The 26,056-nt window shown below is 39.4% G+C and overlaps 1 protein-coding gene across 1 annotated transcript in view; it reads right to left on the reverse strand.

The window, feature by feature from the left end:
* Positions 1-9,150: 9,150 nt before the first annotated feature.
* Positions 9,151-26,056, reverse strand: part of LOC120317799 (cytochrome P450 2C5-like) — a 33,937-nt gene continuing 17,031 nt past the window's right edge. Inside the window, exons 3-9 of the mRNA XM_039364675.1 lie at positions 16,479-16,628; positions 14,849-15,009; positions 13,936-14,112; positions 13,007-13,148; positions 11,425-11,612; positions 11,025-11,166; positions 9,151-10,897 (exon numbers count right to left, since the gene is read on the reverse strand). Coding sequence (XP_039220609.1) covers positions 10,701-10,897; positions 11,025-11,166; positions 11,425-11,612; positions 13,007-13,148; positions 13,936-14,112; positions 14,849-15,009; positions 16,479-16,628 — 1,157 coding nt within the window. The 3' untranslated portion in view covers positions 9,151-10,700. The remainder of the gene's footprint in view (positions 10,898-11,024; positions 11,167-11,424; positions 11,613-13,006; positions 13,149-13,935; positions 14,113-14,848; positions 15,010-16,478; positions 16,629-26,056) is intronic.

Genomic DNA, 26,056 nt, shown 5'->3' on the forward strand with positions numbered 1-26,056 from the left:
ACACAAGCAATGCAATCTTTGCATTTAGCCTAAGTTCAGCCTAAAGATATGCATGCATTTTTGGTAAACAACAGAAAAACCTAATTTTACATTTACAATACAAATTGTATAAAATATCAGTAACATTATAGCACTGACACCACTTGTTGAATGATCACAGTGAGTGCACATACAGTATATGTGCGTAATGTGTATCAGATATACCAATGGACTCCAAATGGTGACTTTCTTCTGTTTTGCTCCCTTGAACAAACACAGGAGGCAGAATGTCACCAGACAGTTGACTAATTTTATTCTATTAGCATGTTCAGTTTTATAATGTGTACACTGTGGGAAAGACATTTCCTCTTTGAAAGGACTACTTTCTTGTTTTCCAATCTATCCCATACTTCAGAATAAACCTATTTGTTTAGGTACTTCACAAAAAAAAACTCCTTTTAAATTTCTGGGATTAAATATTGTCAAAAAACATGGCCAACTTGGATAAGGAGATCTTAGTTAGACTGACAGGTTTCGAGGTTGTCAATAAGGTAAACTATTTGGGGGTTATCTTATCTGCTTCCAATGCAAAACTGTATAAAAATAATTATGAAAGGCTGTGGTTTAAAATACAAAAGGACTTAGAGAATTGGAAAAAGCTGCAATTGTCTCTATTGGGGAGAATAGCAGCGATCAAAATGAATGGCTTGCCAAAGTTTCTTTTTCTATTTCAAATGATACCTATTCTAAAGAAAGAAGCAAACCTAGATGAATAGCAGAAAGGTATCAATAAATTTATCTGGGCAGGGAAAAAACCAAGAGTAAAACTTAAAATTATACAAGATATACGAGAGAGAGGTGGACTCAAGGTACCGAATTTGAAATTGTATTATGATGCTGTGGTTTTAACATTAATGATTGGGTTAATTTAACAAATGTAGATATACTCCTTTTGGAGGGGTGGGATTTATTATATGGATGGCATGCCTATTTAATTTATAATAAAAAAGTTGACAGGGTTTTTAAGTATCATATTTTAAGAACTTCTTTACTTCGGGTTTGGAAGAAATATTATAGAATTGATTCAAGAATTCCATTATGGGCTATTCCATAGCATGCAATAGAAGGAATAAGGAAAGGAGTTAAGATGGATAGTATTTCTTATATACAATTAGTTAAGTGGGATGGTAAAAATTGGCAATTAAAATCCATAGATGAATTAGCACAAGAAAATATTAATTATTCATGGTTTCAGAACAGACAATTATTGGAAAGGTGGAAGATAGATTATAAAGTGGGTTTGCTTAGAGAGGATGAGAACTTGCTAAAACAAATTAGAGATCAAAGCCGAACCCACATAAAAAGGATTTATGGTGTATTAGTGGAATTGGATTCAGAAGCAGAATTAGTTAAAGATTGTATGGTTAAATGTGCTCAAAATTTTGATGAACCGATTTTATGAGATACATGGGAGACTATTTGAGTGAGGAATTTTAAATTTACACAAGCCCAAAATTTACGGGAAAATTTCTATAAAATGTTTTATAGACGGCACCTTGATCCATAAAAAATGTCTCGTATGTATTCAAATTTGCAGCCTAAATGTTGGAGGTGTGGTTGCTTGGATGCAACATATACCTGTAGTTACGGGTCCATACCGGGGCATCCACTTGCAATTGCCTCGGTGCCCTGGGTTGTGTAACCTTAGGAGGCAGTCTGTCCGGATGCAACCAGTCAAGTTTAGTAATCAGTTTGCGCCCCCAGTGAAGTTCAGCTGGGCTTCTCCCTGTAAAAGTTGAACGTGTGGTGCGGTAAGCAAGAAGAAAATCAGCCAACCGGTGGTGCCAGTCCCCATAGGTCAGTTTCTTTAAAGCATCCTTGGTGATGCGGACCATCCGTTCAGCCATACCGTTGGTGGAAGGGTGGAATGGTGCAGAGGTGGCATAACGAATCATGTTGGCCTGTAAGAAAGCTTGGAATTCAGAAGAAGTGAATTGAGGGTCATTGTCAGACACCAAAACATCCGGAAGCCCATGTGCAGAAAAAATCCCCCTCAGTACTTGAATAGTCTTTGCAGTGGTGGTGGAAGAGACAGGTACAGCCTCAAGCCATTTTGAATAGCTATCAATCAGGACCAAGAAGAATTGACCCTGAAAGGGCCCAGCGTAATCGATGTGCACCCTAGACCATGGTGACTGTTTCCTCCCATCAATGCACAGGAGCCTGGGGCATTTCTGGGCATGAGCGCTGACAAAGGTGGCATATGTGTACCTTAGCCTCAATTTCCTTGTCTAACGCAGGCCACCACAAAGGGCTGCGCGCAAGCGCCTTCGTTCGTACAATGCCAGGATGACCCTCGTGAAAGGAACCTAAGAAGACAAGGTTCTGGAGTAATACGCAACAGGAACCTGAGTTCCATCCGGTCTAAAGTGGCTAAGTACTGCTCCCACCCCATAAGGGGAGGCATCACAAGCGATGCACACAGGGAGAATTTCATTAAAATGTGCAAGCACATTATTGGATGTGAGTAAGGCCTTAACCTCATTGAAGCTTGCTTCATGTGCTTGTGGCCACTGCCACACTGCCTGTTTGTTCAGAAGCCTATGAAGTGGTTCAGCTACATTAGCCTTGTTAGGAATGAATGAATTGTAGAAATTCAAGAGGCCCAGGAAAGCTTGTAGTTCAGCTTTGGACTTAGGCCTAGGAGCTTGCATGATAGCTTTTAATTTGGACTCAGCAGGATGAATCCCATTGGCATCAATTTTGAATCCCAGAAAATCTGTAGAAGGCACCCCAATTTTTCATTTGTCCTTTTTAAATTTGAGGCCTGTTTTCCAGAACCGCAGCAGGACAGCCCTCAATCTCTCAGCTAAATTTTGAGTGGAATCTCCAGCAATTAAGACATCATCAAAATAGGGGCAAACCCCTGGTATACCCCTCAAGGTATTTTCCATTACGCGTTGGAAAATTCCAGGAGCCACATTTACTCCAAATTGTAGTCTTTTGACTTTGAATGCCCCCCGGTGTGTTACAATGGTTTGTGCTACAGCAGCAGCTTCATCAACAGGTAACTGTTGATAAACCTGTGCTAAATCTAGGTTTGCAAAAACAGGCCCCCCCTTGAGGGCAGCCAGAATATGGCTGACTACAGGTACAGGATAGGCATGTTGTTGCAATGCCTTATTTAGAGTGCATTTGTAATCTGCACAGATGTGAATGTCCCCATTAGCCTTAAGAGGCATGACTATGGGAGTTTCCCAAGGACTGGAGTCAACAGGTTCTAAGACTCCTTGCTGAATCAATTTGTCCAATTCAGCATCAATTTTCCCTTTTAAAGCAAAAGGTACTCTCTTTGATTTTACTCTGATAGGAGTGGGGTCCAATTTTAAGGAAACTGGGGGCCCTTTGTATGTGCCCAGCTGTGAGCTGAAAACATCTGCAAATTCTTTGCAGATTTCCTGTAGACCTACTGTTTGCAAGCTATTGAGCCCTGTAACTTGTATTCCCAAGGCCTCAAACCAATCGAGTCCTATGAGACTCGTGCGCTCACCCCCCACTATCAATACATCTAATGGACCTTCAAAATCCTTATATTGTACGTTAAAGGTGGCCTCCCCCTTAACACACATTTTGGAGTTTTGAAAATCTGTTAGAACTATATTAGAAGGCCTAAGCTTGGCCTGGAATCCACTACCAGAACAAATCTTTCTGAATGTATGAAAGGAAATAATTGAAAGTGCAGACCCAGTGTCTAGTTCCATCACCAATGGAACTCCTTGCAACTTCACTTTAAGTGACAGTTTCTTTTTGAGTGGCTTGTGTGTACCTGTCCTATAAATGCTTCTTTGTGAAGCACAGAAACCCACCCTGTTTTGGCTAGGGACCCTGGTACCTTTCAGGCGCAATTCTTCTCGGGGTTGTACCTTCTGATGGCCTAGCCACACAGCTGCTATGTGGCCTTGCTTTCCACATGCTCTACAAATTGCAGAACGGAACCTGCAGTCGGTCCTCTTGTGGCGACCTCCACACCCGAAGCACTTGGGTACAGCTGAAGACTTTTCTTTGCCTTCCATCTGCTTTCTTTCTTTGGTTGGGTAGAGATGATCCACCTCTTCATCAGGGTCCTCTTCCAAGCTCTCCTGGACTCCCTCATGGTGCACGGAAACAGCTTCTGGAGTATTTCTGATTGGCCTCATATTCTTGATTGCCCCACCTGCTGCCTCTTCTGCAGTAACCTCTCTCAAGGCATCTTGGAACGATATTTCTTCTTTAGCAAAATGTCTCTGCTGCAAGTCTCTGTTTCTCAGCCCACATACGAATCTGTCTCTCAGCCTTTCTTCTAAATCTTTAAACTCACAAGGCTTAGCTGCTCTTCCAAATTCAGCAACATACTCTTTAGCTGATTCACCAGCCCGTTGATCCCTCTGTTCAAAAGTATGTCTCTATGCAATAACAGACAACTTGGGCTGAAAATGTTCTTTTAGTAATTTCTTTAAACCTGTGTATGTAACAGATTCAAGAGGTGCAGGGGCTGCTAAATTTTCAGCAATTTCAAATCCATCTTGACCACAAACACACAGCAGGGTGGCGGCCTTTAAGCCATCTTCTCTCACTTGATTTACTCTGAAATAGTTTTCTACTCTGGCCACATAAGACTCCCATCTTTCTGGATGCGTAACATCAAACTCAGAAAGTCTTCCTATCTTTGCCATTTTTGCAGTAGTACGGAAAGGGTCTATCAGCCAGCTTACCTCCAACAACGCTGTATTGGCAGGCAGTTGCTGAGTTTAACGCCATCTTCCTAGCTGTTTCAGGACTCCAGGGTAAGCTTACAATGTCTTCAATTGATTGTAAGGCATCCCATCCTCATTGCCAGTGGTGAATCCTCAGCTATTGGCAATAAGTCACAAAGCATCTCGTATTTCAGGAGCCTCTTTATTGTTGTTCTGTAGCCCCGTTACAACTCTGAGGCACGCAAGCCTCTCAGCCTCTCTTAATAACAATCCCCGGGCGAAAAGGCAACATTTAGGTGTGCGAGCGCTGGTGCCAGCCAGTCTGCTCCCGGGCAGCTTGCAACTACCCGGGACCATTGCAACGTCCCGAGCCTTCCTTTGCAGGCTCAGGACAAAACAGTTTGGATATACTCAGCTTTAGCGATGGTCAAAAAAGACATGTGCATGTAATAAACTGATTTAGCCACAACAACACATTCCCTTATTTCTTTCAGAAGGATCAGAACAACAAATTTAATAGTGATTGGAAGTTTAAGGCAGTCCAAAATATTGAAAGAATATTCTGTAAGGTCTCAGATTGCCTCTTACTACAAAATTAACTGGTATTTACTTGCTACAGAAATTTGATAGCAGAGAAACTTGGCAGAAAATTTGCTGTTCAGTACTACAAGACGCTCTGGATCAATGAGGTAAAGCTCTCTCCATTAATTATTCTCATTTGTTGTACTGTAATCTGAATGTTTCCAGAGAGAATGAGGTAGAAATCAAGATACAGAGAAATCACAGAATCTGATATCTTTCTGCCTTTCTCCCATTCCCTCTTGTAGAGTATTGTACCATTTTTTCCCCTATTTGAATCAATTTCTCTGAGAACATAGTTTGATAGTTTTTCTTTTCTCCAAGAATTTTGGCTAGCAGCTGTGCTTTCATTTCTAGTTTTTTTATTACTTTCATTTAATCAATATCTTTTTCATTTAGGAATGGAGATTTTTCAAGATTCCCAACAGCAGCTTCTTTTTCCACTGCCTGGATATAAGGTTCCACTTCTGTAAAGTCCAGATCAGATTTTTCGCATGTTTTAAACTAGACAGATTTTCGAAATCATCCTTCCAGATTTTACTATAGTTTTGCAAAAGATAAGAAGAACAGCAGAGGACTAGGTTGCACTGCTGTGAGCAGCCACAACAACACAAATTATGTTTATTGGGTTCAATATCAATTTTTCAGGGGGACTTACATCTACAGTACTCACACTAATCATTTGATTTACCCAGAAAAGGCCAGATATCTTGCCTTTTGATCTTTTGTTATTTGCAGTTCTCTGGATTTTATTCTGCCATGTAGAAAAATCTACATATACATAGTACGAATATGAATTGCTAAGAAAATGCACATATAGTATAAAATGCATATTTGTACAGGGAGAACATGGCAAAAGATGCATATTTTCATGAAACATGAAAAAGTAGGATGGAACAAACTAACATCAGAAAATTGAGAAAAAACAATATTGGCTGCTTTATTTCCAGAATTTCATTTAAGGAATCTTCTGTATTAAGATGTGAATCCTACACCAATATTTCTTTGCTTTGTTGCAGGTCCACAGAATAAAAAGTTCCTCTTTACACCTAAATTTCCAACACACATTTGTTCAGTTTGACAATTTTTCTGGTGTTAAATATCAACGGTACATGATTTTACAACAAAGTAATCTTTTAAATTATAATTTAATGTAAATTTTAAACCCTTCATCTGCATATTTTCCCATCATTAAAGCATTATATTATATCCAAAACTCTTTGCTCAATGGATTATACAATGCTTTCCGTACTCATTCTCCAAATTCAATTTCAGTAGTGATACTTCAGTAATGGACCACTTCAAAACTCATCAAATTTGGAATTCAACACGTTTTAATGCAAAAATGTTGTCCCAGTACTCAGCATTTGTTTGGTAATCAACACACTGCAATAGGAAGAGAGGCACAGCTGTGAAGAATGGGCAGAAAGTTGGCCACAGTGGTGGGATTCAAATATGTGAATAACCAGTTCTGTGTGTGGATGCCACTTCTGGAAGTCCATTCTGGACCTGGCAACAAAAACATTAGCTACTGGTTCTGCAAACTGATGCGAACTGGCTGAATCCCACCACTTGTTGGCCATGCTGGGAAGGTCACTGACATAGGAAAAGGAACATACAGGAAGTCTTTCCCAGCCGAAACAAAGGATCACATGGTAAATCACATGGTGTTTTTGGTACTCATCATTTTTGGTACTTGTCATGCATCATGAAACCAATTAAGGGCAAGTACCAAAGTAAGACTGTAACAGTTTATAAACCTTAGTGATATCATGTTCCTCATTACCACATAGTAAAGTATTCAATTCATTTTTTGCAAAGTCAAATCCATAATCTTTTTATCTAATGAAAACCTTTCTTTTGATTGTAAATACTGTATGTAAACCAGTGACAGACACATCCTTCTAATTCCAACTCTTTTTTGGATTTGAGGGTAGGTTTTCCATGATTAAAAAGTATTATTGGACCATAGGTCCACCAGTCTAGCCTTGCCACCATAGCTTATTTTCTTTCATCTGTTCTAGCTTGCATCTTAAATGCTGACCTTATTTTTCAGCCTGATCTTCTATTTTGGTGGTACACTTTTTAGCTTTTTTTCCTTTGGATTTTTTTTTTTCATCCCAGATATTCTGCTATAACTGTAGCCATGCCATTTATTAATTGGTTTGTTTCTTGTAGTGAGTTAGCGATCATATTTGATATTGTGGTATTGGCACCTTTTAATACTTGCGCTAGCTGTTTCTTTGGAAAAGCTTTAATGCAGGCAAACTTATTTTGTTGCATTTGTGTTGTTATACATGCTCAGTTACTCTTTGTTTCCATTCTCTTTTTTTTTAGTTAGAGGGATTTGTTCTTTCTGAGGAAAAAGTGGAGGAGAAGGTGCCAAGGTTGGACAAGAAAATCATTCAATAGCTATGTTAGCTTCCCGTACTTCTGACTCCCCGTGGTTTGCCTTAGAAAAACCAAAGCTTCCTCTGACACCCAGCAACATTCATCAGGCACCTTGAATAGATTGATTTAACAGAGGGAAACTATACTACAAACCTGCACTATAGTGACTCAACTAATCACAACCATAACCAGTCCTCACAACAAGGAGCCTCCCATTCTTTTCTGCCATACCCTGGCTTTCAGAATCTATGCAGGTGAGTGGATGTCAGGCCCAAGCAATAGATCAACACGTGATGGGTTCAAGCTGACTACTTTATTAAAATTATATGTATAGTACAGGAATCTCCCCAGACTGCTTGCCTTCTTTGGGGTAGTTTCATTGGAATTTAGGGGGTGTCACTTCTAGATCTCTTGAGGCTACACAATGATTCAAAGCTAACTCCCTATTTGGTTTCTCCTCCCTACCTCACTGGACATTTCCCAACAGTGGTGTGTTAATTTGCTATGGGTCTAAGCCCTAACATACAGCATAAACTACCATGCTGTTGGGCTTAAGCCCTAACAGACATCATATAGCCAAGGGGCTCTCCTCCATCTTTTATACAACAAAATTAAAAACAAGAGGGCAATCAATTGTTAGTTCCTAAGTCTGGAACAGAGGAACTAATGAATCAAATTCCAATCCCACACCCTGGGAACCGGTCTGCAGGGCAATGAGATTGGTGGCATAGATCTTCCAATGCCAGAAGTACCTCCCAGTATGGTAGTAAATCTATTAAATTTCAACAAAATTGAGGAGCAAACCAAGATTACATTATGCAAAGAATCTGATAGTGTTTATAGCTTTTCTGTGGGACATTGTTTTAAGTGGTGAGATGTTGGACAATTCTATATTTTTAATCTTCTTCGTCATTGGATATTTTTATCTGACTAATCATAATCAAAAAGAAATTGTTTACATGTTTACCCAGTTATATTTATCTGATCCCCCAAGCCCCAAGCCTCTACTGCCAAAGATGTACTGAGAACCAGGATCCAAATGCTGGACAAGGAGCAAGAGCAATAGGAAGACAGATCTGGAGTCCAAAAGAAGAGCAAAGACCAGGAAATAGCAATTCTATACCCCTGTGATGCTGGGATGGCTAAATTAGGGATATTGATGTTTTCCTTTTAAGCAGTTAGGCTGATCATCTTTGCTCTGCCCTGAGTAGCTGTTGGCATGGTTCTTGAGGTATGTGCCCACCATAATCCTAACTCTAACCTTAACACTCATGATTTGAGTTAGATACACACTAACATACGAGCACATACACACATGCAAGCACACAAAAAAAAAACACACGTTGTGCTCATTGTCACCTGGAACAATCTGACATATTTAATTGCTAGCCAGCTCCTCAGATCAACAGCACATTTCATCTGTTTTATGTATTGGGGCTCGCGGCATTGAAGCAATACGCAATACCACTTTCAATCAAGTTCTTCTTTATTCAATTCCAGTTCCACTCAACAAACAACAGGCTCACAGGCCTTTTATAGTTTCCCAAACAGCCTATCATAATTCTCCCTTTTTGCACCTTGTGCATGTGTGCAAGGCCAGCACCAAAAAGTCTGGTCCCGGGCAGCTTTTAGAATCCCCAGGACCATTTGCAACACTTCTGCCTCAGCAGACCCAGGACACAACAATCTGCATGTTCAGTTTCTGCCTCAGAGAATTTAGAGAGGATCACAACAGACTGGGGGGAGAGGTCATCACTTAACTAGCAAGCACCTACATCAGAGCAGATGTGTGATGGTATGGTGGGTAAACTGAGGCTTTTGGGATGAGACATTGAGACCTCAAACATTTGATATATGGGCCTCAGTCTCCTGCCATGCAAGTGGTCTTTCATTTGAGGACAACCTGGTTTGATTCAAACAATTTCATTTTTTACAATTCCAGCAGAAAAGAATAAAAAAGATCAAAGATCAATTTGATCCCAGAATCAAATTGAATTCGAAATATTTTTGAAGGGTATTTTTCTTTTATTTGGGTCAGCAAAAAGGTATTGCCTACCACAAAATTCTATAATCACAAGAAGGATTGTTGAGTGCATTCTACATGATATATCTGTGTAAGAATCATGTAACTGGGTGGTTGATTAATTACATTTTGTAGGCAAAACCTTCTTGGGTCAATTTATCTGCCATCAGGCAAAAACCTTTCAACAGGAGATTTTATCAGTAGTGGATGAAAAAGGAAAAAGAAAGCTTTGAGGAATTTAGTGAATGTGAAACAATATTTGCTGAGGAATGGCTTCCATTTTGAAATCCTAAAATGTATATTTTGCATTTTGTACATCTGGAACCATTGATTTTCTGAAGTTAGATGTTCTAATTATTTATTATCCACAATAATAAAGTAATTTATCAGATAAATAACTCATGCTAAGATTCATTTTATTCTTAATTCCTTACAAACTGACTGCCTTGATTCAGTCAAATGCCACATCTGTTAAGGGTTCTAAAATTGCAGTTACCTCAGACACTACTAGAGAGGCTGAGGTAAATTAGTACATGTTTTAGTTCTATATATTGCCAAGCAAATATTATAGTTTAATCATATAAATACTCAGTCTGTCAGTCTTTAAAACAACCATTAGATATCAACAGATTTAAACATGATTTGATCTTGCATTTAGCCAAAGCGCATCAATAAAAGTTCTTCCTTGTTACCTTCAAATATAGGTTAATCCACAACATCAATTTGTGATAATACTTCTGAGATCCTTGTATGAAGTTAAAATCTTATATATTGAAAATTTGCTAAATATAGCTTAGAAAAAAAGCTAGTAAGTATTTCAGAAGTATTCTTAATTGCACCAAAATATGTAATCAGATAAAAGATAAGAGTAACTATATTTGCTATAAAAATATTGTATTTTTATTTCACATCTTTGTTAAGATTGCCTTTAAATTAATAGCCATGCCACATGCTTCATTTGAGTATCTATTAGTATAGGTGCTTTCTCCTAATTATTAACCACAAGTGTCCACTGTACGTTTAACAGCTCGTATAAGGGGGTATTGGTTTTTTTTGAAGTCATTATACAAAGACATTACATCCGAGTCTTTGGTGTCCCCAACCAGAGAGAAGGTGAAATTCTGGAGCAGAGTGCTGAAGAACAGGAAGAGCTCCATCTTAGCCAGGGCCTCCCCTGGACAGGCCCTCTTCCCTACAATAGCAATAAAGAAAACAAAACCTATTTAGGAAGTAATTACTGGGATTGTCTTTGATAAAAGAATAACATGAATCAGGTAATCATGTGAATCTGTGATACAATCTGTTCCAGAGGCTTGTACCTGCTGAGAATGGCATGAAAGCATCCTTTTTCCTGAACTGGCCCTGTTCATCCAAAAAATTATTGGGATTGAACTTCTCTGGAGTCTCCCAATGAAGAGGGTCAAAATGTACAGAAGCGAAGACTGGTACAATAGGCATATACTAGAGGGAGAGGAAGAAACAGATGCTATTAGATGATATTATTTCATATGGAGAAGAAAGTGCCTTTGCTTCCCACATGCCTAAACAGAAAATGAATAGCCATCTGCTGAACCTTGAAGAACAAGGAGAGAAGGAGTAGATATTTCTTTCAATACATATTTCTCTAAATTGCTCTTTTATTCAAACTGTCTCACGTATCAAAGTTCTAAGTTTCTTTTGTTCCTTAGAGAGCCTTCATAAATACTTGTATCATCTTACCTTGGGAATGGTGTAACCATGGAATTTTACATCACAAGTTGTTGCCCGAGGAAAGATCTCAAGGCTCTCTTTCTGATATCGCTGAACCTCATGAACAACAGCATTTGTGAAAGGCATCTTCAACCGGTCTTCCATGCTTGGCTTGCAATTTGTACCCACCACCTCATCAATCTCCTGTTGCACCTTAGCTGTGAGAAAAACATATTGAGATGAGATTGATAACCTTTTACTTTGCCATGCTCAGCACCTGTAGTCAGCTATCACTTAAATAGAAACATGTGTTCCGAAGCACATTCAGGAAAGACACTTCTAGCCGGGCCAATGGCTCCTTCTCAAGGTCATTTCTCAGTAGAGACCATTTCAACTTTCCTAGTGCAAGATGGGATTCATTTATTTATTTATGAGACTTATATACCGCTTTAAGTGCAAGCACTCTCTAAGCGGTGTACACCAGTAAGCAATGTATATATATATATATATATATATATATATTTACATTGCCCCCAACAATCTGGGTCCTCATTTTACCTACCTCGGAAGGATGGAAGGCTGAGTCAACCTTGAGCTGGTGAGATATGAACCGCTGACCTGCTGAACACAGTCAGCTAAAGTGGCCTGCAGTACTGCATATTATTATTAATATTATTTGTATCTCTGTGCCTTACTAGATATCTTGAGAGGCAATAAGCAGTAAGCACAAAGTATTTCTGTATGGGTTTTCTGAAGATTAGCGTCTCCACCCAAAAATGGGATAAACAGTAGTCAGGAGAAAAGATACAGTTCTTAAATTAACTTCCTAAGCTGTTATTATATGTATACATTAATTAATATTTATGCCCATAGCAACAAGCATTCATTCCTCCAAAAAGCATGAGGCCCATTTCCAAAAAGCTAGTGGTTTACTCTACAACTAATCAAGCAACTTTAGGAAGTATCATGGATTAAGATTAATTATATTCTGTAACAATCTTTATTACTTTTTATCTATGTCATAATTATACATTCCTCTGGGAAACAATTGTACCACTGTATACAGCAGCATGGTTCAAAAATGTTAGAGATGATACCTTGAATTAAAAGTAATGTTCATTTATATTATTGCAAAAATGATCCCTAAGAAAAGCTATGCTATACTAAGTTCATTCATTCCCACTAGGATCCATAAAGCAAGTATTAAATTCATGTAATTGGTTGATTGGCCTATGGCTATATGGGGAATAAAGGTTGTTGTTACAGCATTCAATCACCTTTGTCTCTTCCTGGTCTAATCAATATAGTTCACTAGAATTGTCTTCATAAAATTTCAATATTCAACAGGAAATCCACTTGTTCCAAGGGCATGTTAGCTAGTCTGGGAAATCTAAAAAAATATGCTATAAGAAGACAGTGGGGAAACACTTCCCAAATGTTCCCCAGAAAAATGCAGTAATCCAGCTGCAATAAGTTTATTTTATTCAACACCATCTTAATTTCTTTCTTCTTTGAAAGAAATGTGTTTTTTTTAAAGACCATCTTTCTTAGCATTAATAATGGCAGTCCTAGGAGTACTGACACCTTTGTATATTTGTGGGTATTTCTATACCTTGAATGTGTGGCAATTTAGCTATCGCTAGAAGGCTGCAGAGCAAAGCATGGCTTGTGGTTACTGTCCCAGCCATAAAAAGTCCAAACACAATAATCACAAGATCTTCAGGAGTGTAGACACCCTCAGATGAGTTCTGCTCCTTTAAAAAAAAATGAAAAGAGAAACAGAACAATAAAAATTCTACTTGGAATTGAAATAAAGTAATTCATGAAACTCTTCATAGTGTCTTTTTCAATTAAAGGAAATGTAATTCAATCAAAGTGACTTTAGAAAATATAAAAAAAGGTCTTCAATTCTAAGGTATTTCTGGGATCATCATTTCATGCAGAGGAAGAAACAGCTTGCCCCTTTGATCTGCCCATCAAATATTTACCACAAGATTGGTTGGCAATAAAGAATGGATACTCTGATTTTGACTAATGTTGTTGGAGCTGGCCTAAGCAATTCCTAAGGTATATGGTTGGAAAAAAGAATTAAATCTGTTCCATAGAAATGTACTTGTTACATCTGACAAATTAATTCTAATAGAAATTTCTTCTACAAGATGATTCTAGAAAACTGTACTTAATTATCTTTATATCACCTATTGTAACTGTAGAAGATCTCTAAAAAAAATACCTTCTAAAATTTAAATCAGCATGGGAAGAAAATTTCTATGCATACTATTTTTTTTGAAGAATTCTGCTGTCTTAAAGATAACAGAGTTCATTTTTATTGTTTGATCTAATTTGCAGAATTGTATGGATACCTTTAAAACAATTATGTTGGAATAATAATGTATGCCAACAAAGGGCAATGAATGGGTTGTCCAAAAGTAAACAAAAAAGAAGGGGAGAATAAATATTTCAATACTTCTTCATATAGGATCAACTAGTTCCATCTTAAATGTATATTATGCAGACAATTATGCAGACATGTATGCCTACCTTCTCCATTCTAAGAAGGAAGCAATCGATATAGTCACGGGGGTTCTGGGGATCCAATGTCTTTTTGTGCAATTCCACCTTCTCACAGATATATTCACAGACATGCTCAGCCTCAGCAAAAATGTCTTTGTGTGGCCCAGGAAAGTATTCCACTAGTTTTGGAAATGTATTGTACACCTGTCACAGAGTTCACATTAAATACTATATCTTATTAGACCATTATGGTGGAGGATTAATGCCCTAAATATTCACAGACTAGCTTTTAGTCTGATATTGCTAATTGTCAATCCTCAGATGGACCCAAACCCAAGAAGACAAGAATCACAAGGATTTCAGTATACTATCTTTAATTCTACTCTCAGGTAAACACAGTGTCTTGGAAACTGTTAATAGGAATTTATATCTATAATAAGTTAATTGAAGAGGAGTGTCTTTGAAAAGCTTTTCCCCAGATCTCTCCTTACCTAGGCTGACTTCCTTGTAAAAGCTACTTTGTCAAGGGATTCTCCTGCTGCTTTCCTAGCCTCCCCCATCAGTTGCACAAATGGATAATGGTGAAAATGGCCAAAGTCCTTCAAGAGGCAAAGACAGAAACTGGCTGTATGCATAAAGATAGGGGAACTGTCTAACAATTCTATGATAAGAAGAAATGCACCTGTCCAGAATCTGACATGGCCCAAAGGAGTTACAAGAGAAGGAAATAGTTCCCTAGGAAATAAGCCCAGCCAGAAGAGATTTTTTGAGAACCAATTTATGCTTAGATGGCTCAGTCATGCTGGATGTCTAGATTTGGCTTCTCCTGCTCAGTAGCTCATCACGTCTAATCTTTACATTTCTGATTTGCACCCACAAACGCACCCACTAGTTAAAATGAGGGTTCATGACAAGAAGAGGATCAGATGGATTAACATACCAGTCCTAAGAAACTAACAGAGTATCTTAATTGAGACTCCATAACCTTCTGATTCTCTATGAAGCTTCGATCTTTGTAATCAAATCGATTGCCAAAGACGACTGCACAGATCACATTAGAAACAGCACTTGAAAAAATTCTTCTTGGGTCAAAAGGCTGCCCTGCAAAAAAGACCACAGACTCTTATGAGTGGGATCAGTGAATGTGGATCTTCTCTTCCACAAATCTCACCTCAAAACTGGAACAAAAAGTGATTCAGATAAACTGGAATTATTATTCTTTCCCTCTTTCCTAAGTATGGAATATAAACTCAATATTAAAATCCTATAACACTTTAATCAAGATACAACATAGTATTTCATGTTCCATTTTGAAATTGACTAAAATATATATTCAAAGATTGACGTGGTTACCACTAGAGTTTCTTCACAAATGTATGGCTGCCTTCAGTCTAGAATTGTTTTCTCACCCCTTGCTTTTCTTTTTCTGCTCATGGCTGATTTTTCCACCTTGTCCCTTCCCTCCTTCACCTCTTTGTAGGTTCTGCTTTCTTACCTCCCTTCCTCCTTCTAAACTTTTTTCCCCTGTTTTCTTTCTATATTTCTTTAAATAATATCACTTGCTAGTCATTCCATTATTTTTGCCTTCTCATTCCAGAGGTTTGTCCATTAAAGATTATATTCAAAGACACCACAACTCACTAAAGGAATACTATTTATGACCGCTTAATTCAGATCCACAGGGCCTTTCAGTTCTCCACCCTCTTGCAAACTCCCTAACTCTCAAATTGTTATCCATGGTTTCATTTCTGCCTTTAAATTACCTATCTATCTTGCCCTTTGCTAGCTGCTGATTTTGCCTGGTGTTTAATATAGCATTATGTTTAAGTGATATTTTTCAGAAACATTTTTGCTTCTCTTTCCAGTTTTGACCAAGCACTCTTTACCTCCATCCACCCTTCTCTCCTTCTAATGTACCCCTTTTTAAAAAATAATAATAATCCTATACACTTTTTTCCTGCTTCTTTTTGTATCTCCTTCCAGGAGAAATGTGGCCACAAGGATGGCTTTCAAAACTGCTATAACTGTCTGAATAAATTCTATTTGTGGCCCTATGTTGCCTTACAGATCTCTGTCCCTCATGCAGCCTGTTCTTATGTATGTGTTTCTTGCCTCACTTAGTTTACCTATCTCTTTAATCCATAAAGTTTGTTGTTGATTTCTGAATTTGCTTAATGTGTGTTGCTGCATCCAGCCTAACATTTTACTTCTTTTGGACAAAGTTGTAACTTTATAAAGCCATAATTGCCCAATTAAACAATTTCCTAGTATTTCTGATCTCTCAGCTGCTGCAGTTACAGTAAGATTTCAGTACTTCTTGACAATCTTGTAATTTCATCATGCCAAAAGCTGACACTGGATAAAAAAGAGGGAGAAACAGCCGTGTTAATTTTCCCTTTGCTTCTGAACAATACTGTGAAAACAAAAGGGAGGGGAGCATTTACTGCCTATCTAAATTTGTCTTTATTGTGTGCATTTAAGTGCAGAGGATTTGAATTTAAGTTTACAATCTACTTTTCCTGTAACCTCACATAATACAAAAACCCTTTCCAGCTTTTTTTTTTTTTTACCCTTTGTGGCAGCTATTTCCTCCACCAGACAAAGAGCTTCCTCCTGCACCCTCTTAGACATTCTTTTTTTCCCCATCCCAAAATCTCGCAAGGTGGACACTGTGAACCGTCGCAGCTCCTTCCATTTTTTCTCAATAGTACTGGTCAAACCTGAAACCAAAGACACAGGAAACAGATCACAATGTGATATCAGTTCTCAAAAATTATACATTACAATTTTCCCACTACACTTTTAAAGTAAACAAGCCTTTGTGCTTGAATTACTAATTAGATGAACTGCAGAGTTTTCATCTGTTTGTTCTTGAGTATTACGAGAAGAATGAATGAGATTGTGGAAATCATGTCACAAGTTACCATAAGTGTTAAATGGAGAGGGACAGATCCAAGACCAGTCATGGATAGAATTCTATACTGAGATGCAATTTTCAGTACGCAGAAGAAAATTGCAATTGCTTCAGTTCTGGTTAGTTTATGCAGTAGAGGTTTTGTTCACAAAAAGAAGTCACTTCCAATTGCTCTCTTACTTGGTTGCTTGATTAGGTACCATCAAGTCACTGTCAATTACAAGCAACCACATAGATTTTGTCCATTACAATAGATCTCCAGCCTAGTTCTTGAGGACTTTGATATATTTGTCATCATTTTAAAAACCAGTGTTTCTCTACAAAAAAAAAAAAAAAAGATGCCAGAACTCACACATGTCATACAACTCGCCTTGCCTACTCTACAAGGTTCCATCCCAAAAAAGTGCCGGAACTCCGTTCTGGGCGTTCTATGAGAAAAAAAGCCCTGATTGTAACTAATTCCATCATGTCTCCTTCCTACCATCTTTCCCACCCTTACAACTTTCTCTAGAGAGCTAGAGAGAGCTTTGCACAAACTTTCTGAAATATGATCATATGAGTCTGGTCATTTGTGCTTTGAGTGAAAATTCTGGACTGATTTGTTCAATGATAAGTTTTATTGGGTATCCACAATATTCTCAAGAGTCTTCCCTGGAATGTTCTCAGGAATCTTCTCCAACATCAAAGCTCAAAGGCATCAACAATTTTCTACCCAGCTTCTTCAAAGTCCAAGTTATTTTGAAGATATATAAAATTGATATTCAGCATTAATCCACAAGTAGAAGTAGTGTATACCTTTTTTTAATGAAAATTATCAGCACTTTTGATCAGTGACGTCATCAAAGTAAACAAGCCCATGTGCTGATTACGTCAACAGGGCATGGCCCTAAAAGGAAGTGAGGTGCTCAGCCCCCACCCTCCAGATGTGACATTTTGGCCTAATCCCATCAAGAGTGGCAGTCAATCCTCTGGGCACATGGTTAGGTTAACCCTAGACTAATTCTATGGACATTCAAAACCAAAAAGAGCTAAGTAAAGTGAATAATTAGCAGAGGCCTGTGTTTTGGGGAAACAAGCCCTACTTTGGGGAGCTGTGAAATAAAAAATAAAAAAGGCTTTTTATTTCTAATCATTCTAGCCTAACGATGCTTTTAATTTTTGTGGAGTTTTAAAAATCATTGCCTCAAAAGCTGGGGAAAAAGAAGCCCCTGAAAGGCAGCCAGAGCCTGCATTTAACCCCTTTTTTCTAAAAGATATTTTTTTCTAAAAGGTATTTATTTCTAGGTAGCTTTAAAAGCATTTCCTCGAATGCAGGGGAAAAAACAAACAAACCACAGCCCCTTTTAAAACCCACAGCTGGTTTTTACCTTTGTACAAAATCTAAAGACACATATTTTGCCATTTGCACCCTGAATAAAACCTATTCTGCCCCCCTCCCCACTATAGCAAAAGACAAGGAATATTAACAGGAATTAAAATGCTCACAAGAGGCAAGCAGCCAACCAGGCTCACAAGAGGCAAGCAGCCTTGCAGTAGGGTTTTAAAACTTGTTCAGGCATGTCAGGACTGCGATTCTGGGCATGCGTGTTTCTGTCTGTCTACTAGTAAAAAAAGGGGGGGTTAGTCCTTGTTTGGGATGTGCCCGGGCGTGTCATGCTCCCTGTGATCTGGGCATGCGCAATGCTCAAGGTCGTGTCATTGCAAGGGGCAGGGGAGTTTGTGAGGGCAGGGACATGCCCGGGCATGTCAAGCTCCCCGTGATCTGGGCATGCGCAATGTTCAAGGGCGTGTCATTGCAAGGGGCAGGGGAGTTTGTGTGGGCAGGCCTGAACAGCTAGCGATTTAATCCCAGCAGTCTTTTGAAGATGGCAGCCTCTGAAGGAGATTTGTTTGATGTAAATTTGACCCCCAAACCACCCAAGCGTGGGTGCAGAATAAGAAAAGGACCTGAGTTATACAGTTTCATTGAAGAGAACAAACTTATAAAGCCTTGTTATTGCAGATTCTGCAAAACATCAAATGGTAAGTAAGAACCTCTTAATGCTATGAAATTTATAATAAAATGGGCTTTACAAATCACATGAAATATGTATTATGTTTTTCTTTTGCTGACCCCTGTTTAACTTTAGCAGATGTTAAACATAATTTAATCAAAGCTCAAGGGGTATTATTCAATTGGGTTTTCCTGATGAGGCGGGGCTGGCCAGATTTGCAAAAGCTGCGAAGAACTCATCAACTCTGATGTGATTATTTTGTAATATTACGTGCTATTTAAATGCAGCTTTCCAAAAGTTGTGAAAAACACACCTCTTCTGATGTGGTTAATTTGTGACATCACCAGCGTATACAAAAGCAGGGTCCATACTGGTCTAGTCACATTTGCTGGTTTCTGGCATATCTGTACCTCCGGAGCCATTTGATCTGCTAAGAAGACCCTTTTCAGAATGGAAGCCACTATTGTAAGTAGTTTTATGGCTAATTTTTGAAACACTTAGATGCAAAATGGAGTTTTAGAATATTCTTGTCTGCTTGCTTGTTTTACTGATTGATTGTTTTATTTCACTAGAATGAATTGACAGACTCAGAATGTTTGAGGGTGTATAAAGGTATTTGTTTTTCATATTTTCATACATTTTAGATTCTGGTAAACATTTCTGCAACAATTCTGAACACTGGGGTTTTTTCCCTTCAGAATGGGAGGATGGCCAGCCATATGTAGACTTTACATTACCCCAGGAGCCCCAAGAGGCCCAGCCATGCACAAGCTACACAACACGAATGCTGTTAGGAGGTATAATATCTAGCATTTTATCCAACTAAAAAACCATTAGTATTATTTTTTAGAAACTAAAGGGAGGGGAGCGGTATTACATTATTAGGAATGTTGGTGATAGCCTTTTGTTTGTTTGTTTGTTTAACCAGAGCCGGCCTGCAAAAAAGCAAAAATGCATAGAGGTGGACTTCCCGCATCCCCAGCAGACAGTCATAAATGTGATTCCATGCCAGCGTCTCAATCGGAAGGGGAGATATGTCATTCTACACCACAGCTACAAGTACCTAACTCTGCAAACTCTCAGAATATGAACAATGTTTATCTGGATATGGTACAGGAATGGGAGAAGCCTATCAGGAATTTCAGGGCTGTGGAATATTATCAACGCTACAGATTTATTAATCTTGACCGAATCCAGTCTTTTGTAGATGCTATAGAGGCTATTCATAATGTGATACAGCCTCTTTTGAATAATGTTGCTAGGGACATAGGTCCAAACGATTTTGTTCAACTCCGGCTGGATGCAGAGGGGTTAAATCATCCTCTCTTTTCTCTTAGGAGGAATATCAATGATTTAAATGCTGATGATTTTCTGACCAGTATTGAAAATCTGCTGCAAAGTAAGGCCGAGATATTGTGTGTAAAAGATATTTATTTCTAGGTAGCTTTAAAAGCATTTCCTCGAATGCAGGGGAAAAAACAAACAAACCACAGCCCCTTTTAAAACCCACAGCTGGTTTTTACCTTTATACAAAATCTAAAGACACATATTTTGCCATTTGCACCCTGAATAAAATTTATTCTGCCCCCCTCCCCACTATAACAAAAGACAAGGAATATTAACAGGAATTAAAATGCTCACAAGAGGCAAGCAGCCAACCAGCTCATAAGAGGCAAGCAGCCTTGCAGTAGGGTTTTAAAACTTGTTCAGGCATGTCAGGACTGCAATTCTGGGCATGCGTGTTTCTGTCTGTCTGCTAGTAAAAAAAGGGGGGGTTAGGCCTTTTTTGGGATGTGCCCGGGCATGTCATGCTCCCCATGATCTGGGCATGTGCAATGCTCAAGGGCGTGTCATTGCAAGGGGCAGGGGAGTTTGTGTGGGCAGGCCTGAACAGCTAGCAATTTAAACCCAGCAGTCTTTTGAAGATGTCAACCTCTGATTCCAAAGCTGTTTTTACACCAACACCATATAGGGCTTTACCTTTAAAGCCCTATATGGATCAGGGCCAGGCTATTTGCGAGACCGCCTACTACCTCATAGTTCCCTATGTCTGGTTAGATCCCACAGGCTGGGCCTCCTTCGGGCCCCATCGGCCAAGCAGTGCCATTTGGCGGGGCCGCGGAGGAGGGCCTTCTCTGTGATGGCACCCACGCTTTGGAATCAGCTCCCTCCGGAGATTAGGACCGCTCCCACCCTGTTGGTCTTCGGTAAGCTACTTAAGACCTGGCTTTTCCGGCAGGCCTGGGGTTTATAAAACCTTACCCCTGGATGATTGTTTTTGTATTGTTGTTTGTTATGTTTTATGTGTTTTTTATTGTTAGCCACCCAGAGTCCTTCAGGAGTGGGACGGCTTATAAATTTTAAAAATAAAATAAATAAAAATAAAAGATAGCATTCTGATACAAGGCTCCAGCCAGCAGAATGCAACAAAATCTGTTACATGGGTTATGATAAAGAAAATTTTTTATTCAGACCTGTGTTGCATGGCTGTAGCATGGTGTGTTGTAACTTTAACGATGAGATGCAGAGTACTTAGCGGACAGCCTGTGAAATGGTGAATGATACTACATTATCTCCCAGCAATGGTAAGTAAATATGTTTTTATTTATGATAATGTAAATGATGCTGGAGCGGACACACCGCTAACAGGATGTGCTTTATATTTTGCAGACTCTGAATTAGTAATACCTAGACAGCAAACACTTCAAGACACCCTGCTTTTAGATTCCTATGGTAATCGCCGTGGTCAGAAAGCTTCTGCAGATTTTTCTGATCTAGACTATAACAAGGATTATGAGCTATCCCAGAGACCACGCTATCTACCCTGTGAGTTAAAGAGCTGCAATTTGTGTAAAGACTGGCTTGCTTGTGACTGCAGACGTGATTTGTGGGGCACAGGCGGGTCAGAGTATTATAAAATAGTGTGTTATAGTCCTTTATCTTCTGATTCTGATAGTGGTGATGAGGGATATTTTTCTGATGGCAGAGCCGTGCACCCTCTGAATTCTGCATAACCAATAAAAGACTGTGTTAATGTCAACACTTGAACATTTGTCAGTGGTCTTTCAGTATAACAATGCATGAAAAGCTTTTAAGTCGTATTTATTATACACCGGGATGTGTAGGGAGTTATGGAGGTGTGAATGCCCTTTTTCAGGAAGCTAGAAAGCATGATAAAAACCTGACCATGAAGCAAGTCAAGACGTGGCTGTCAGGAGAAGACGCTTATACGCTTCATAAGCCTGCAAAAATTAATTTTCCTAGAAATAAAACAGTAGTGTCTGGCTTAGATCATCAATGGCAGGCTGACCTCATAGGTGTCTCCAAATTTTCTAAGGAGAATCATGGAAAAAAGTACATCTTAGCAGTTATCGATGTGTTATCTAAATATGCCTGGGCCTCCCCTTTATCTGATAAATCAGGGAGGGAAGTTACATCCGCCTTCCAGAATAGCTTTCAAACAGGACGTGCACCCCGAAAATTACAGACAGATGCAGGTAAAGAGTTCTTGAATATTCCACTGAAGAAACTTTTAGCACATTACGGCATTCATCATTTTGTCACTCATAGCGAAACTAAAGCAGCCGTTATAGAGAGGTTTAATAGAACCCTAAAAAACAAACTCTGGAGATATTTCACAGCTAGAAATACCCACCGGTATGTGGACATTTTAGCAGATCCTATTCAGGGGTACAATAATGCTTACCATTGTAGCATCGGGATTGCTCCTAATACCGTAAATTTGTCTAACGAAAGGGGTGTATGGATGAGACTTTATGGGGCAGCTTTAAAAAGGAAAAGAAAGGAAAAATGTCTTAAGATGGGAGATCATGTCAGGGTATCCAGACTGAAGGGTAAATTTGAAAAGGGCTATACGGATGAGATATTCATCGTCAAAGAACTGCAGACAAGGGGGGAAAGAGTGGTGTATAGATTAAATGATTACACTGGTGACCCTGTAAAGGGGACTTTGAGGAGCTCCAAAAGGTTCCTGCTGTAGTAATCAGTCCTTAGTCATTGAAGGGTGCAAAGAAATGGCCGCCCGCTCGGAGCCTTTATTTGTTTTTACAGAGTTTTACAAATAGAAAAAGATACTGCATGGCAATAGCATTTCATTGGCTAAAATCCTTTACCAATCCTCAAGAGTAAAAAAACTAGCGGCCATAAACAGGGAAACTTGTTGTTCACCAGCCAGCCTTATCAAACTGGCAAGGTCACACAGACCTGCACACTTTCACGTCACTATGGTGATGTGAAGGAATGAGATAGATGCAGAAAGGAGGGGCACCCAAGCTTTGGAGGGGCAGTATTCTGCACACAACCTTTGCCTGTCTCTCACCTCTACATACTGCTGACCAACAGCGCATATACAGAATAGAGAAAATTATCCAAAAAAGAGGGCGGGGGGAGACACAGAGAATTTCTAGTCAAATGGACTGGATGGCCAGAGAAGTTCAACAGTTGGGTAAAGGAGACTGAAGTACAACATCTTTGATATGGCAGAGTTTTACATCACCCTTCCCAGCAATGCGTCAGCAGCAATTTTCCCCCAAAACAGAAATTCTAATTTTACTATACAATTAGCAAGATCGCTGGATCTTCCAGGGTCATGGGAAGTAAGGCTAGCAGAGATACAATATCTGCATAGTTGGCACACATTAACTTCTCCTGGATATTTTGAAATTGCTAATGAGAGAAAGAGATGGCATTTTTCTTTGAGAAGCGAATACTATAGCAGCATCCGACAACTGTTAGAAAATATGAATAAGCTTATATCAAATGCCAAGGACGGCCCTAAGACAACCCTACAGTATGATGCAGGGGGTCGAAAAATTAACCTTAAAGGTGATGAACCGCATACCACGCATACCATTCTAGTTAGCAGAGAACTTGAACATCTGTTAAGTACGTTCCCTGGATTCAACACCTTATATGTTTACACAGACATTGTAGAGCTCCAGATAGTGGGTGACTACTATGTGCCATTACTGCGCTGTGTGCCTGTGCAAGGGCAAGACAACGATTTCATTACAATAACCTATGACCGTCCACATTATGTACCAGTCAGCAAACATCACATTGATACCGTTACTATAGAAATCAAAACCGACCAGGAAAAAAAAGTGTGTTTTTATAACGGGAAGCTGATTGTCAAGCTTCATTTTAGGCCTCAGAAAAGTGAAGGATGGTTGTAATCAAGGAGCACGGGAACCCTCAAGACTACGTGGCTTACTACAGGGCACAAGCCAGTGGAGGCCTTCCAAGCTTCCGAGGAGCCTCCATTATGTACGGGACAGGGTTAGGGGGTCTGTTCCATGGGCTTTTTCGAAAAGCAATGCCTTTTTTGAGGCATGGATTAGAAATCATTAAGCCGTATGTGAAATCTGCTGCCAAAAACATTGTCAGAGATGTTGCGGGGAATTTTGTATCCCAAGTTGTTGAAAGGGGGCAGGATAGATCAGGGTTGTTCATAGCCAGGAAGAACTATGCATCGGGCCTGCCTATTTCATTTAAAAAGAGAAAACTTTTGAAAAAGGCCCGTCATACCAAGAGGAGACGTGCACAGAAGAGGAAGCTCTATGACAAGGAAGACATATTCTAATTTGTTGTTGTTAATTGCGAAGTCATGTCCGACCCATCGCGACCCCATGGACAACGTTCCTCCAGGTCTTCCTGTCCTCTACCATCTTCTGGAGTCCATTTAAATTCACACCTACTGCTTCAGTGACTCCATCCAGCCATCTCATTCTCTGTCGTCCCCTTCTTCTATTGCCCTCAATCTTTCCCAGCATTAGGCTCTTCTCCAGTGAGTCCTTCCTTCTCGTTAGGTGGCCAAAGTATTTGAGTTTCAACTTCAGGATTTGGCCTTCTAAAGAGCAGTCGGGGTTGATCTCTTCTAGGACTGACCGGTTTGAACGCCTTGCAGTCCAAGGGACTCGCAGGAGTCTTCTCCAGCACCATAGTTCAAAGGCCTCAATTCTTTTGCGCTCAGCCTTTCTTATGGTCCAACTTTCACAGCCATACATTGCAACTGGGAAAACCATGGCCTGGACTATACGCACTTTTGTTGGCAGGGTGATGTCTCTGCTTTTTAGTATGCTGTCTAGATTTGCCATAGCTTTCCTCCCCAGGAGCAAGCGTCTTTTAATTTCTTGGCTGCAGTCCCCATCTGAGGTGATCTTGGAGCCCAGAAAAATAAAATCTGTCACTACCTCCATTTCTTCCCCATCTATTTGCCAGGAATTGAGAGGGCCGGATGCCATGATTTTGGTTTTCTTAATGTTGAGTTTCAAGCCTACTTTTGCACTCTCCTTCTTCACCCGCATCAAGAGGCTCTTTAGTTCCTCTTCACTTTCTGCCATCAGAGTGGTATCATCTGCATATCTTAGGTTGTTGATATTTCTCCCGGCAATCTTAATTCCAACTTTTGATTCATCTAGCCCTGCCTTTCTCATGATGTGCTCTGCATATAAGTTAAATAGGCAGGGCGACAGTATACAGCCTTGCCGGACTCCTTTTCCAATTTTGAACCAATCAGTGGTTCCGTGTTCGATTCTCACTGTTGCTTCTTGACCCACATATAGGTTTCTCAAGAGACAAATGAGATGGTCTGGTACTCCCATCTCTTTAAGGACTTGCCACAATTTGTTGTGATCCACACAATCAAAGGCTTTTGCATAGTCAATGAAGCAGAAGTAGATGTTTTTCTGGAACTCCCTAGCTTTCTCCATGATCCAGCGTATGTTGGCAATTTGATCTCTAGTTCCTCTGCCTCTTCGAAATCCTGCCTGTACTTCTGGTAGTTCTCGATCCACATACTGCTGGAGTCTAGCTTGTAGGATTTTAAGCATAACTTTACTAGCATGTGAAATGAGTGCAATGGTGCGATAGTTTGAACATTCTTTGGCATTGCCTTTCTTTGGAATTGGAATGTAAACTGACCTTTTCCAATCCTGTGGCCACTGTTGAGTTTTCCAAATTTGCTGGCAAATTGAGTGTAGCACTTTTACTGCATCGTCTTTTAAGATTTTGAATAGCTCAGCTGGAATACTGTCACCTCCACTAGCTTTGTTGTTGCTCAGATTTTCTAAGGCCCATTTCACTTCACATTCTAGGATGTCTGGTTCGAGGTCAGTGACCATCTCATTGTGGTTATCTGGGACGTTAAGCTCATTCTTGTATAGTTCTTCTGTGTAGTTTTGCCATCTCTTCTTAATCTCTTCTGCCTCTGTTAGGTCCC

This window comes from Crotalus tigris, unplaced genomic scaffold, assembly GCF_016545835.1.
Source record: "Crotalus tigris isolate CLP2741 ecotype Arizona unplaced genomic scaffold, ASM1654583v1 scf7180000019826.329540, whole genome shotgun sequence".
In the NCBI taxonomy this organism is placed as follows: Eukaryota; Metazoa; Chordata; class Lepidosauria; order Squamata; family Viperidae; genus Crotalus; species Crotalus tigris.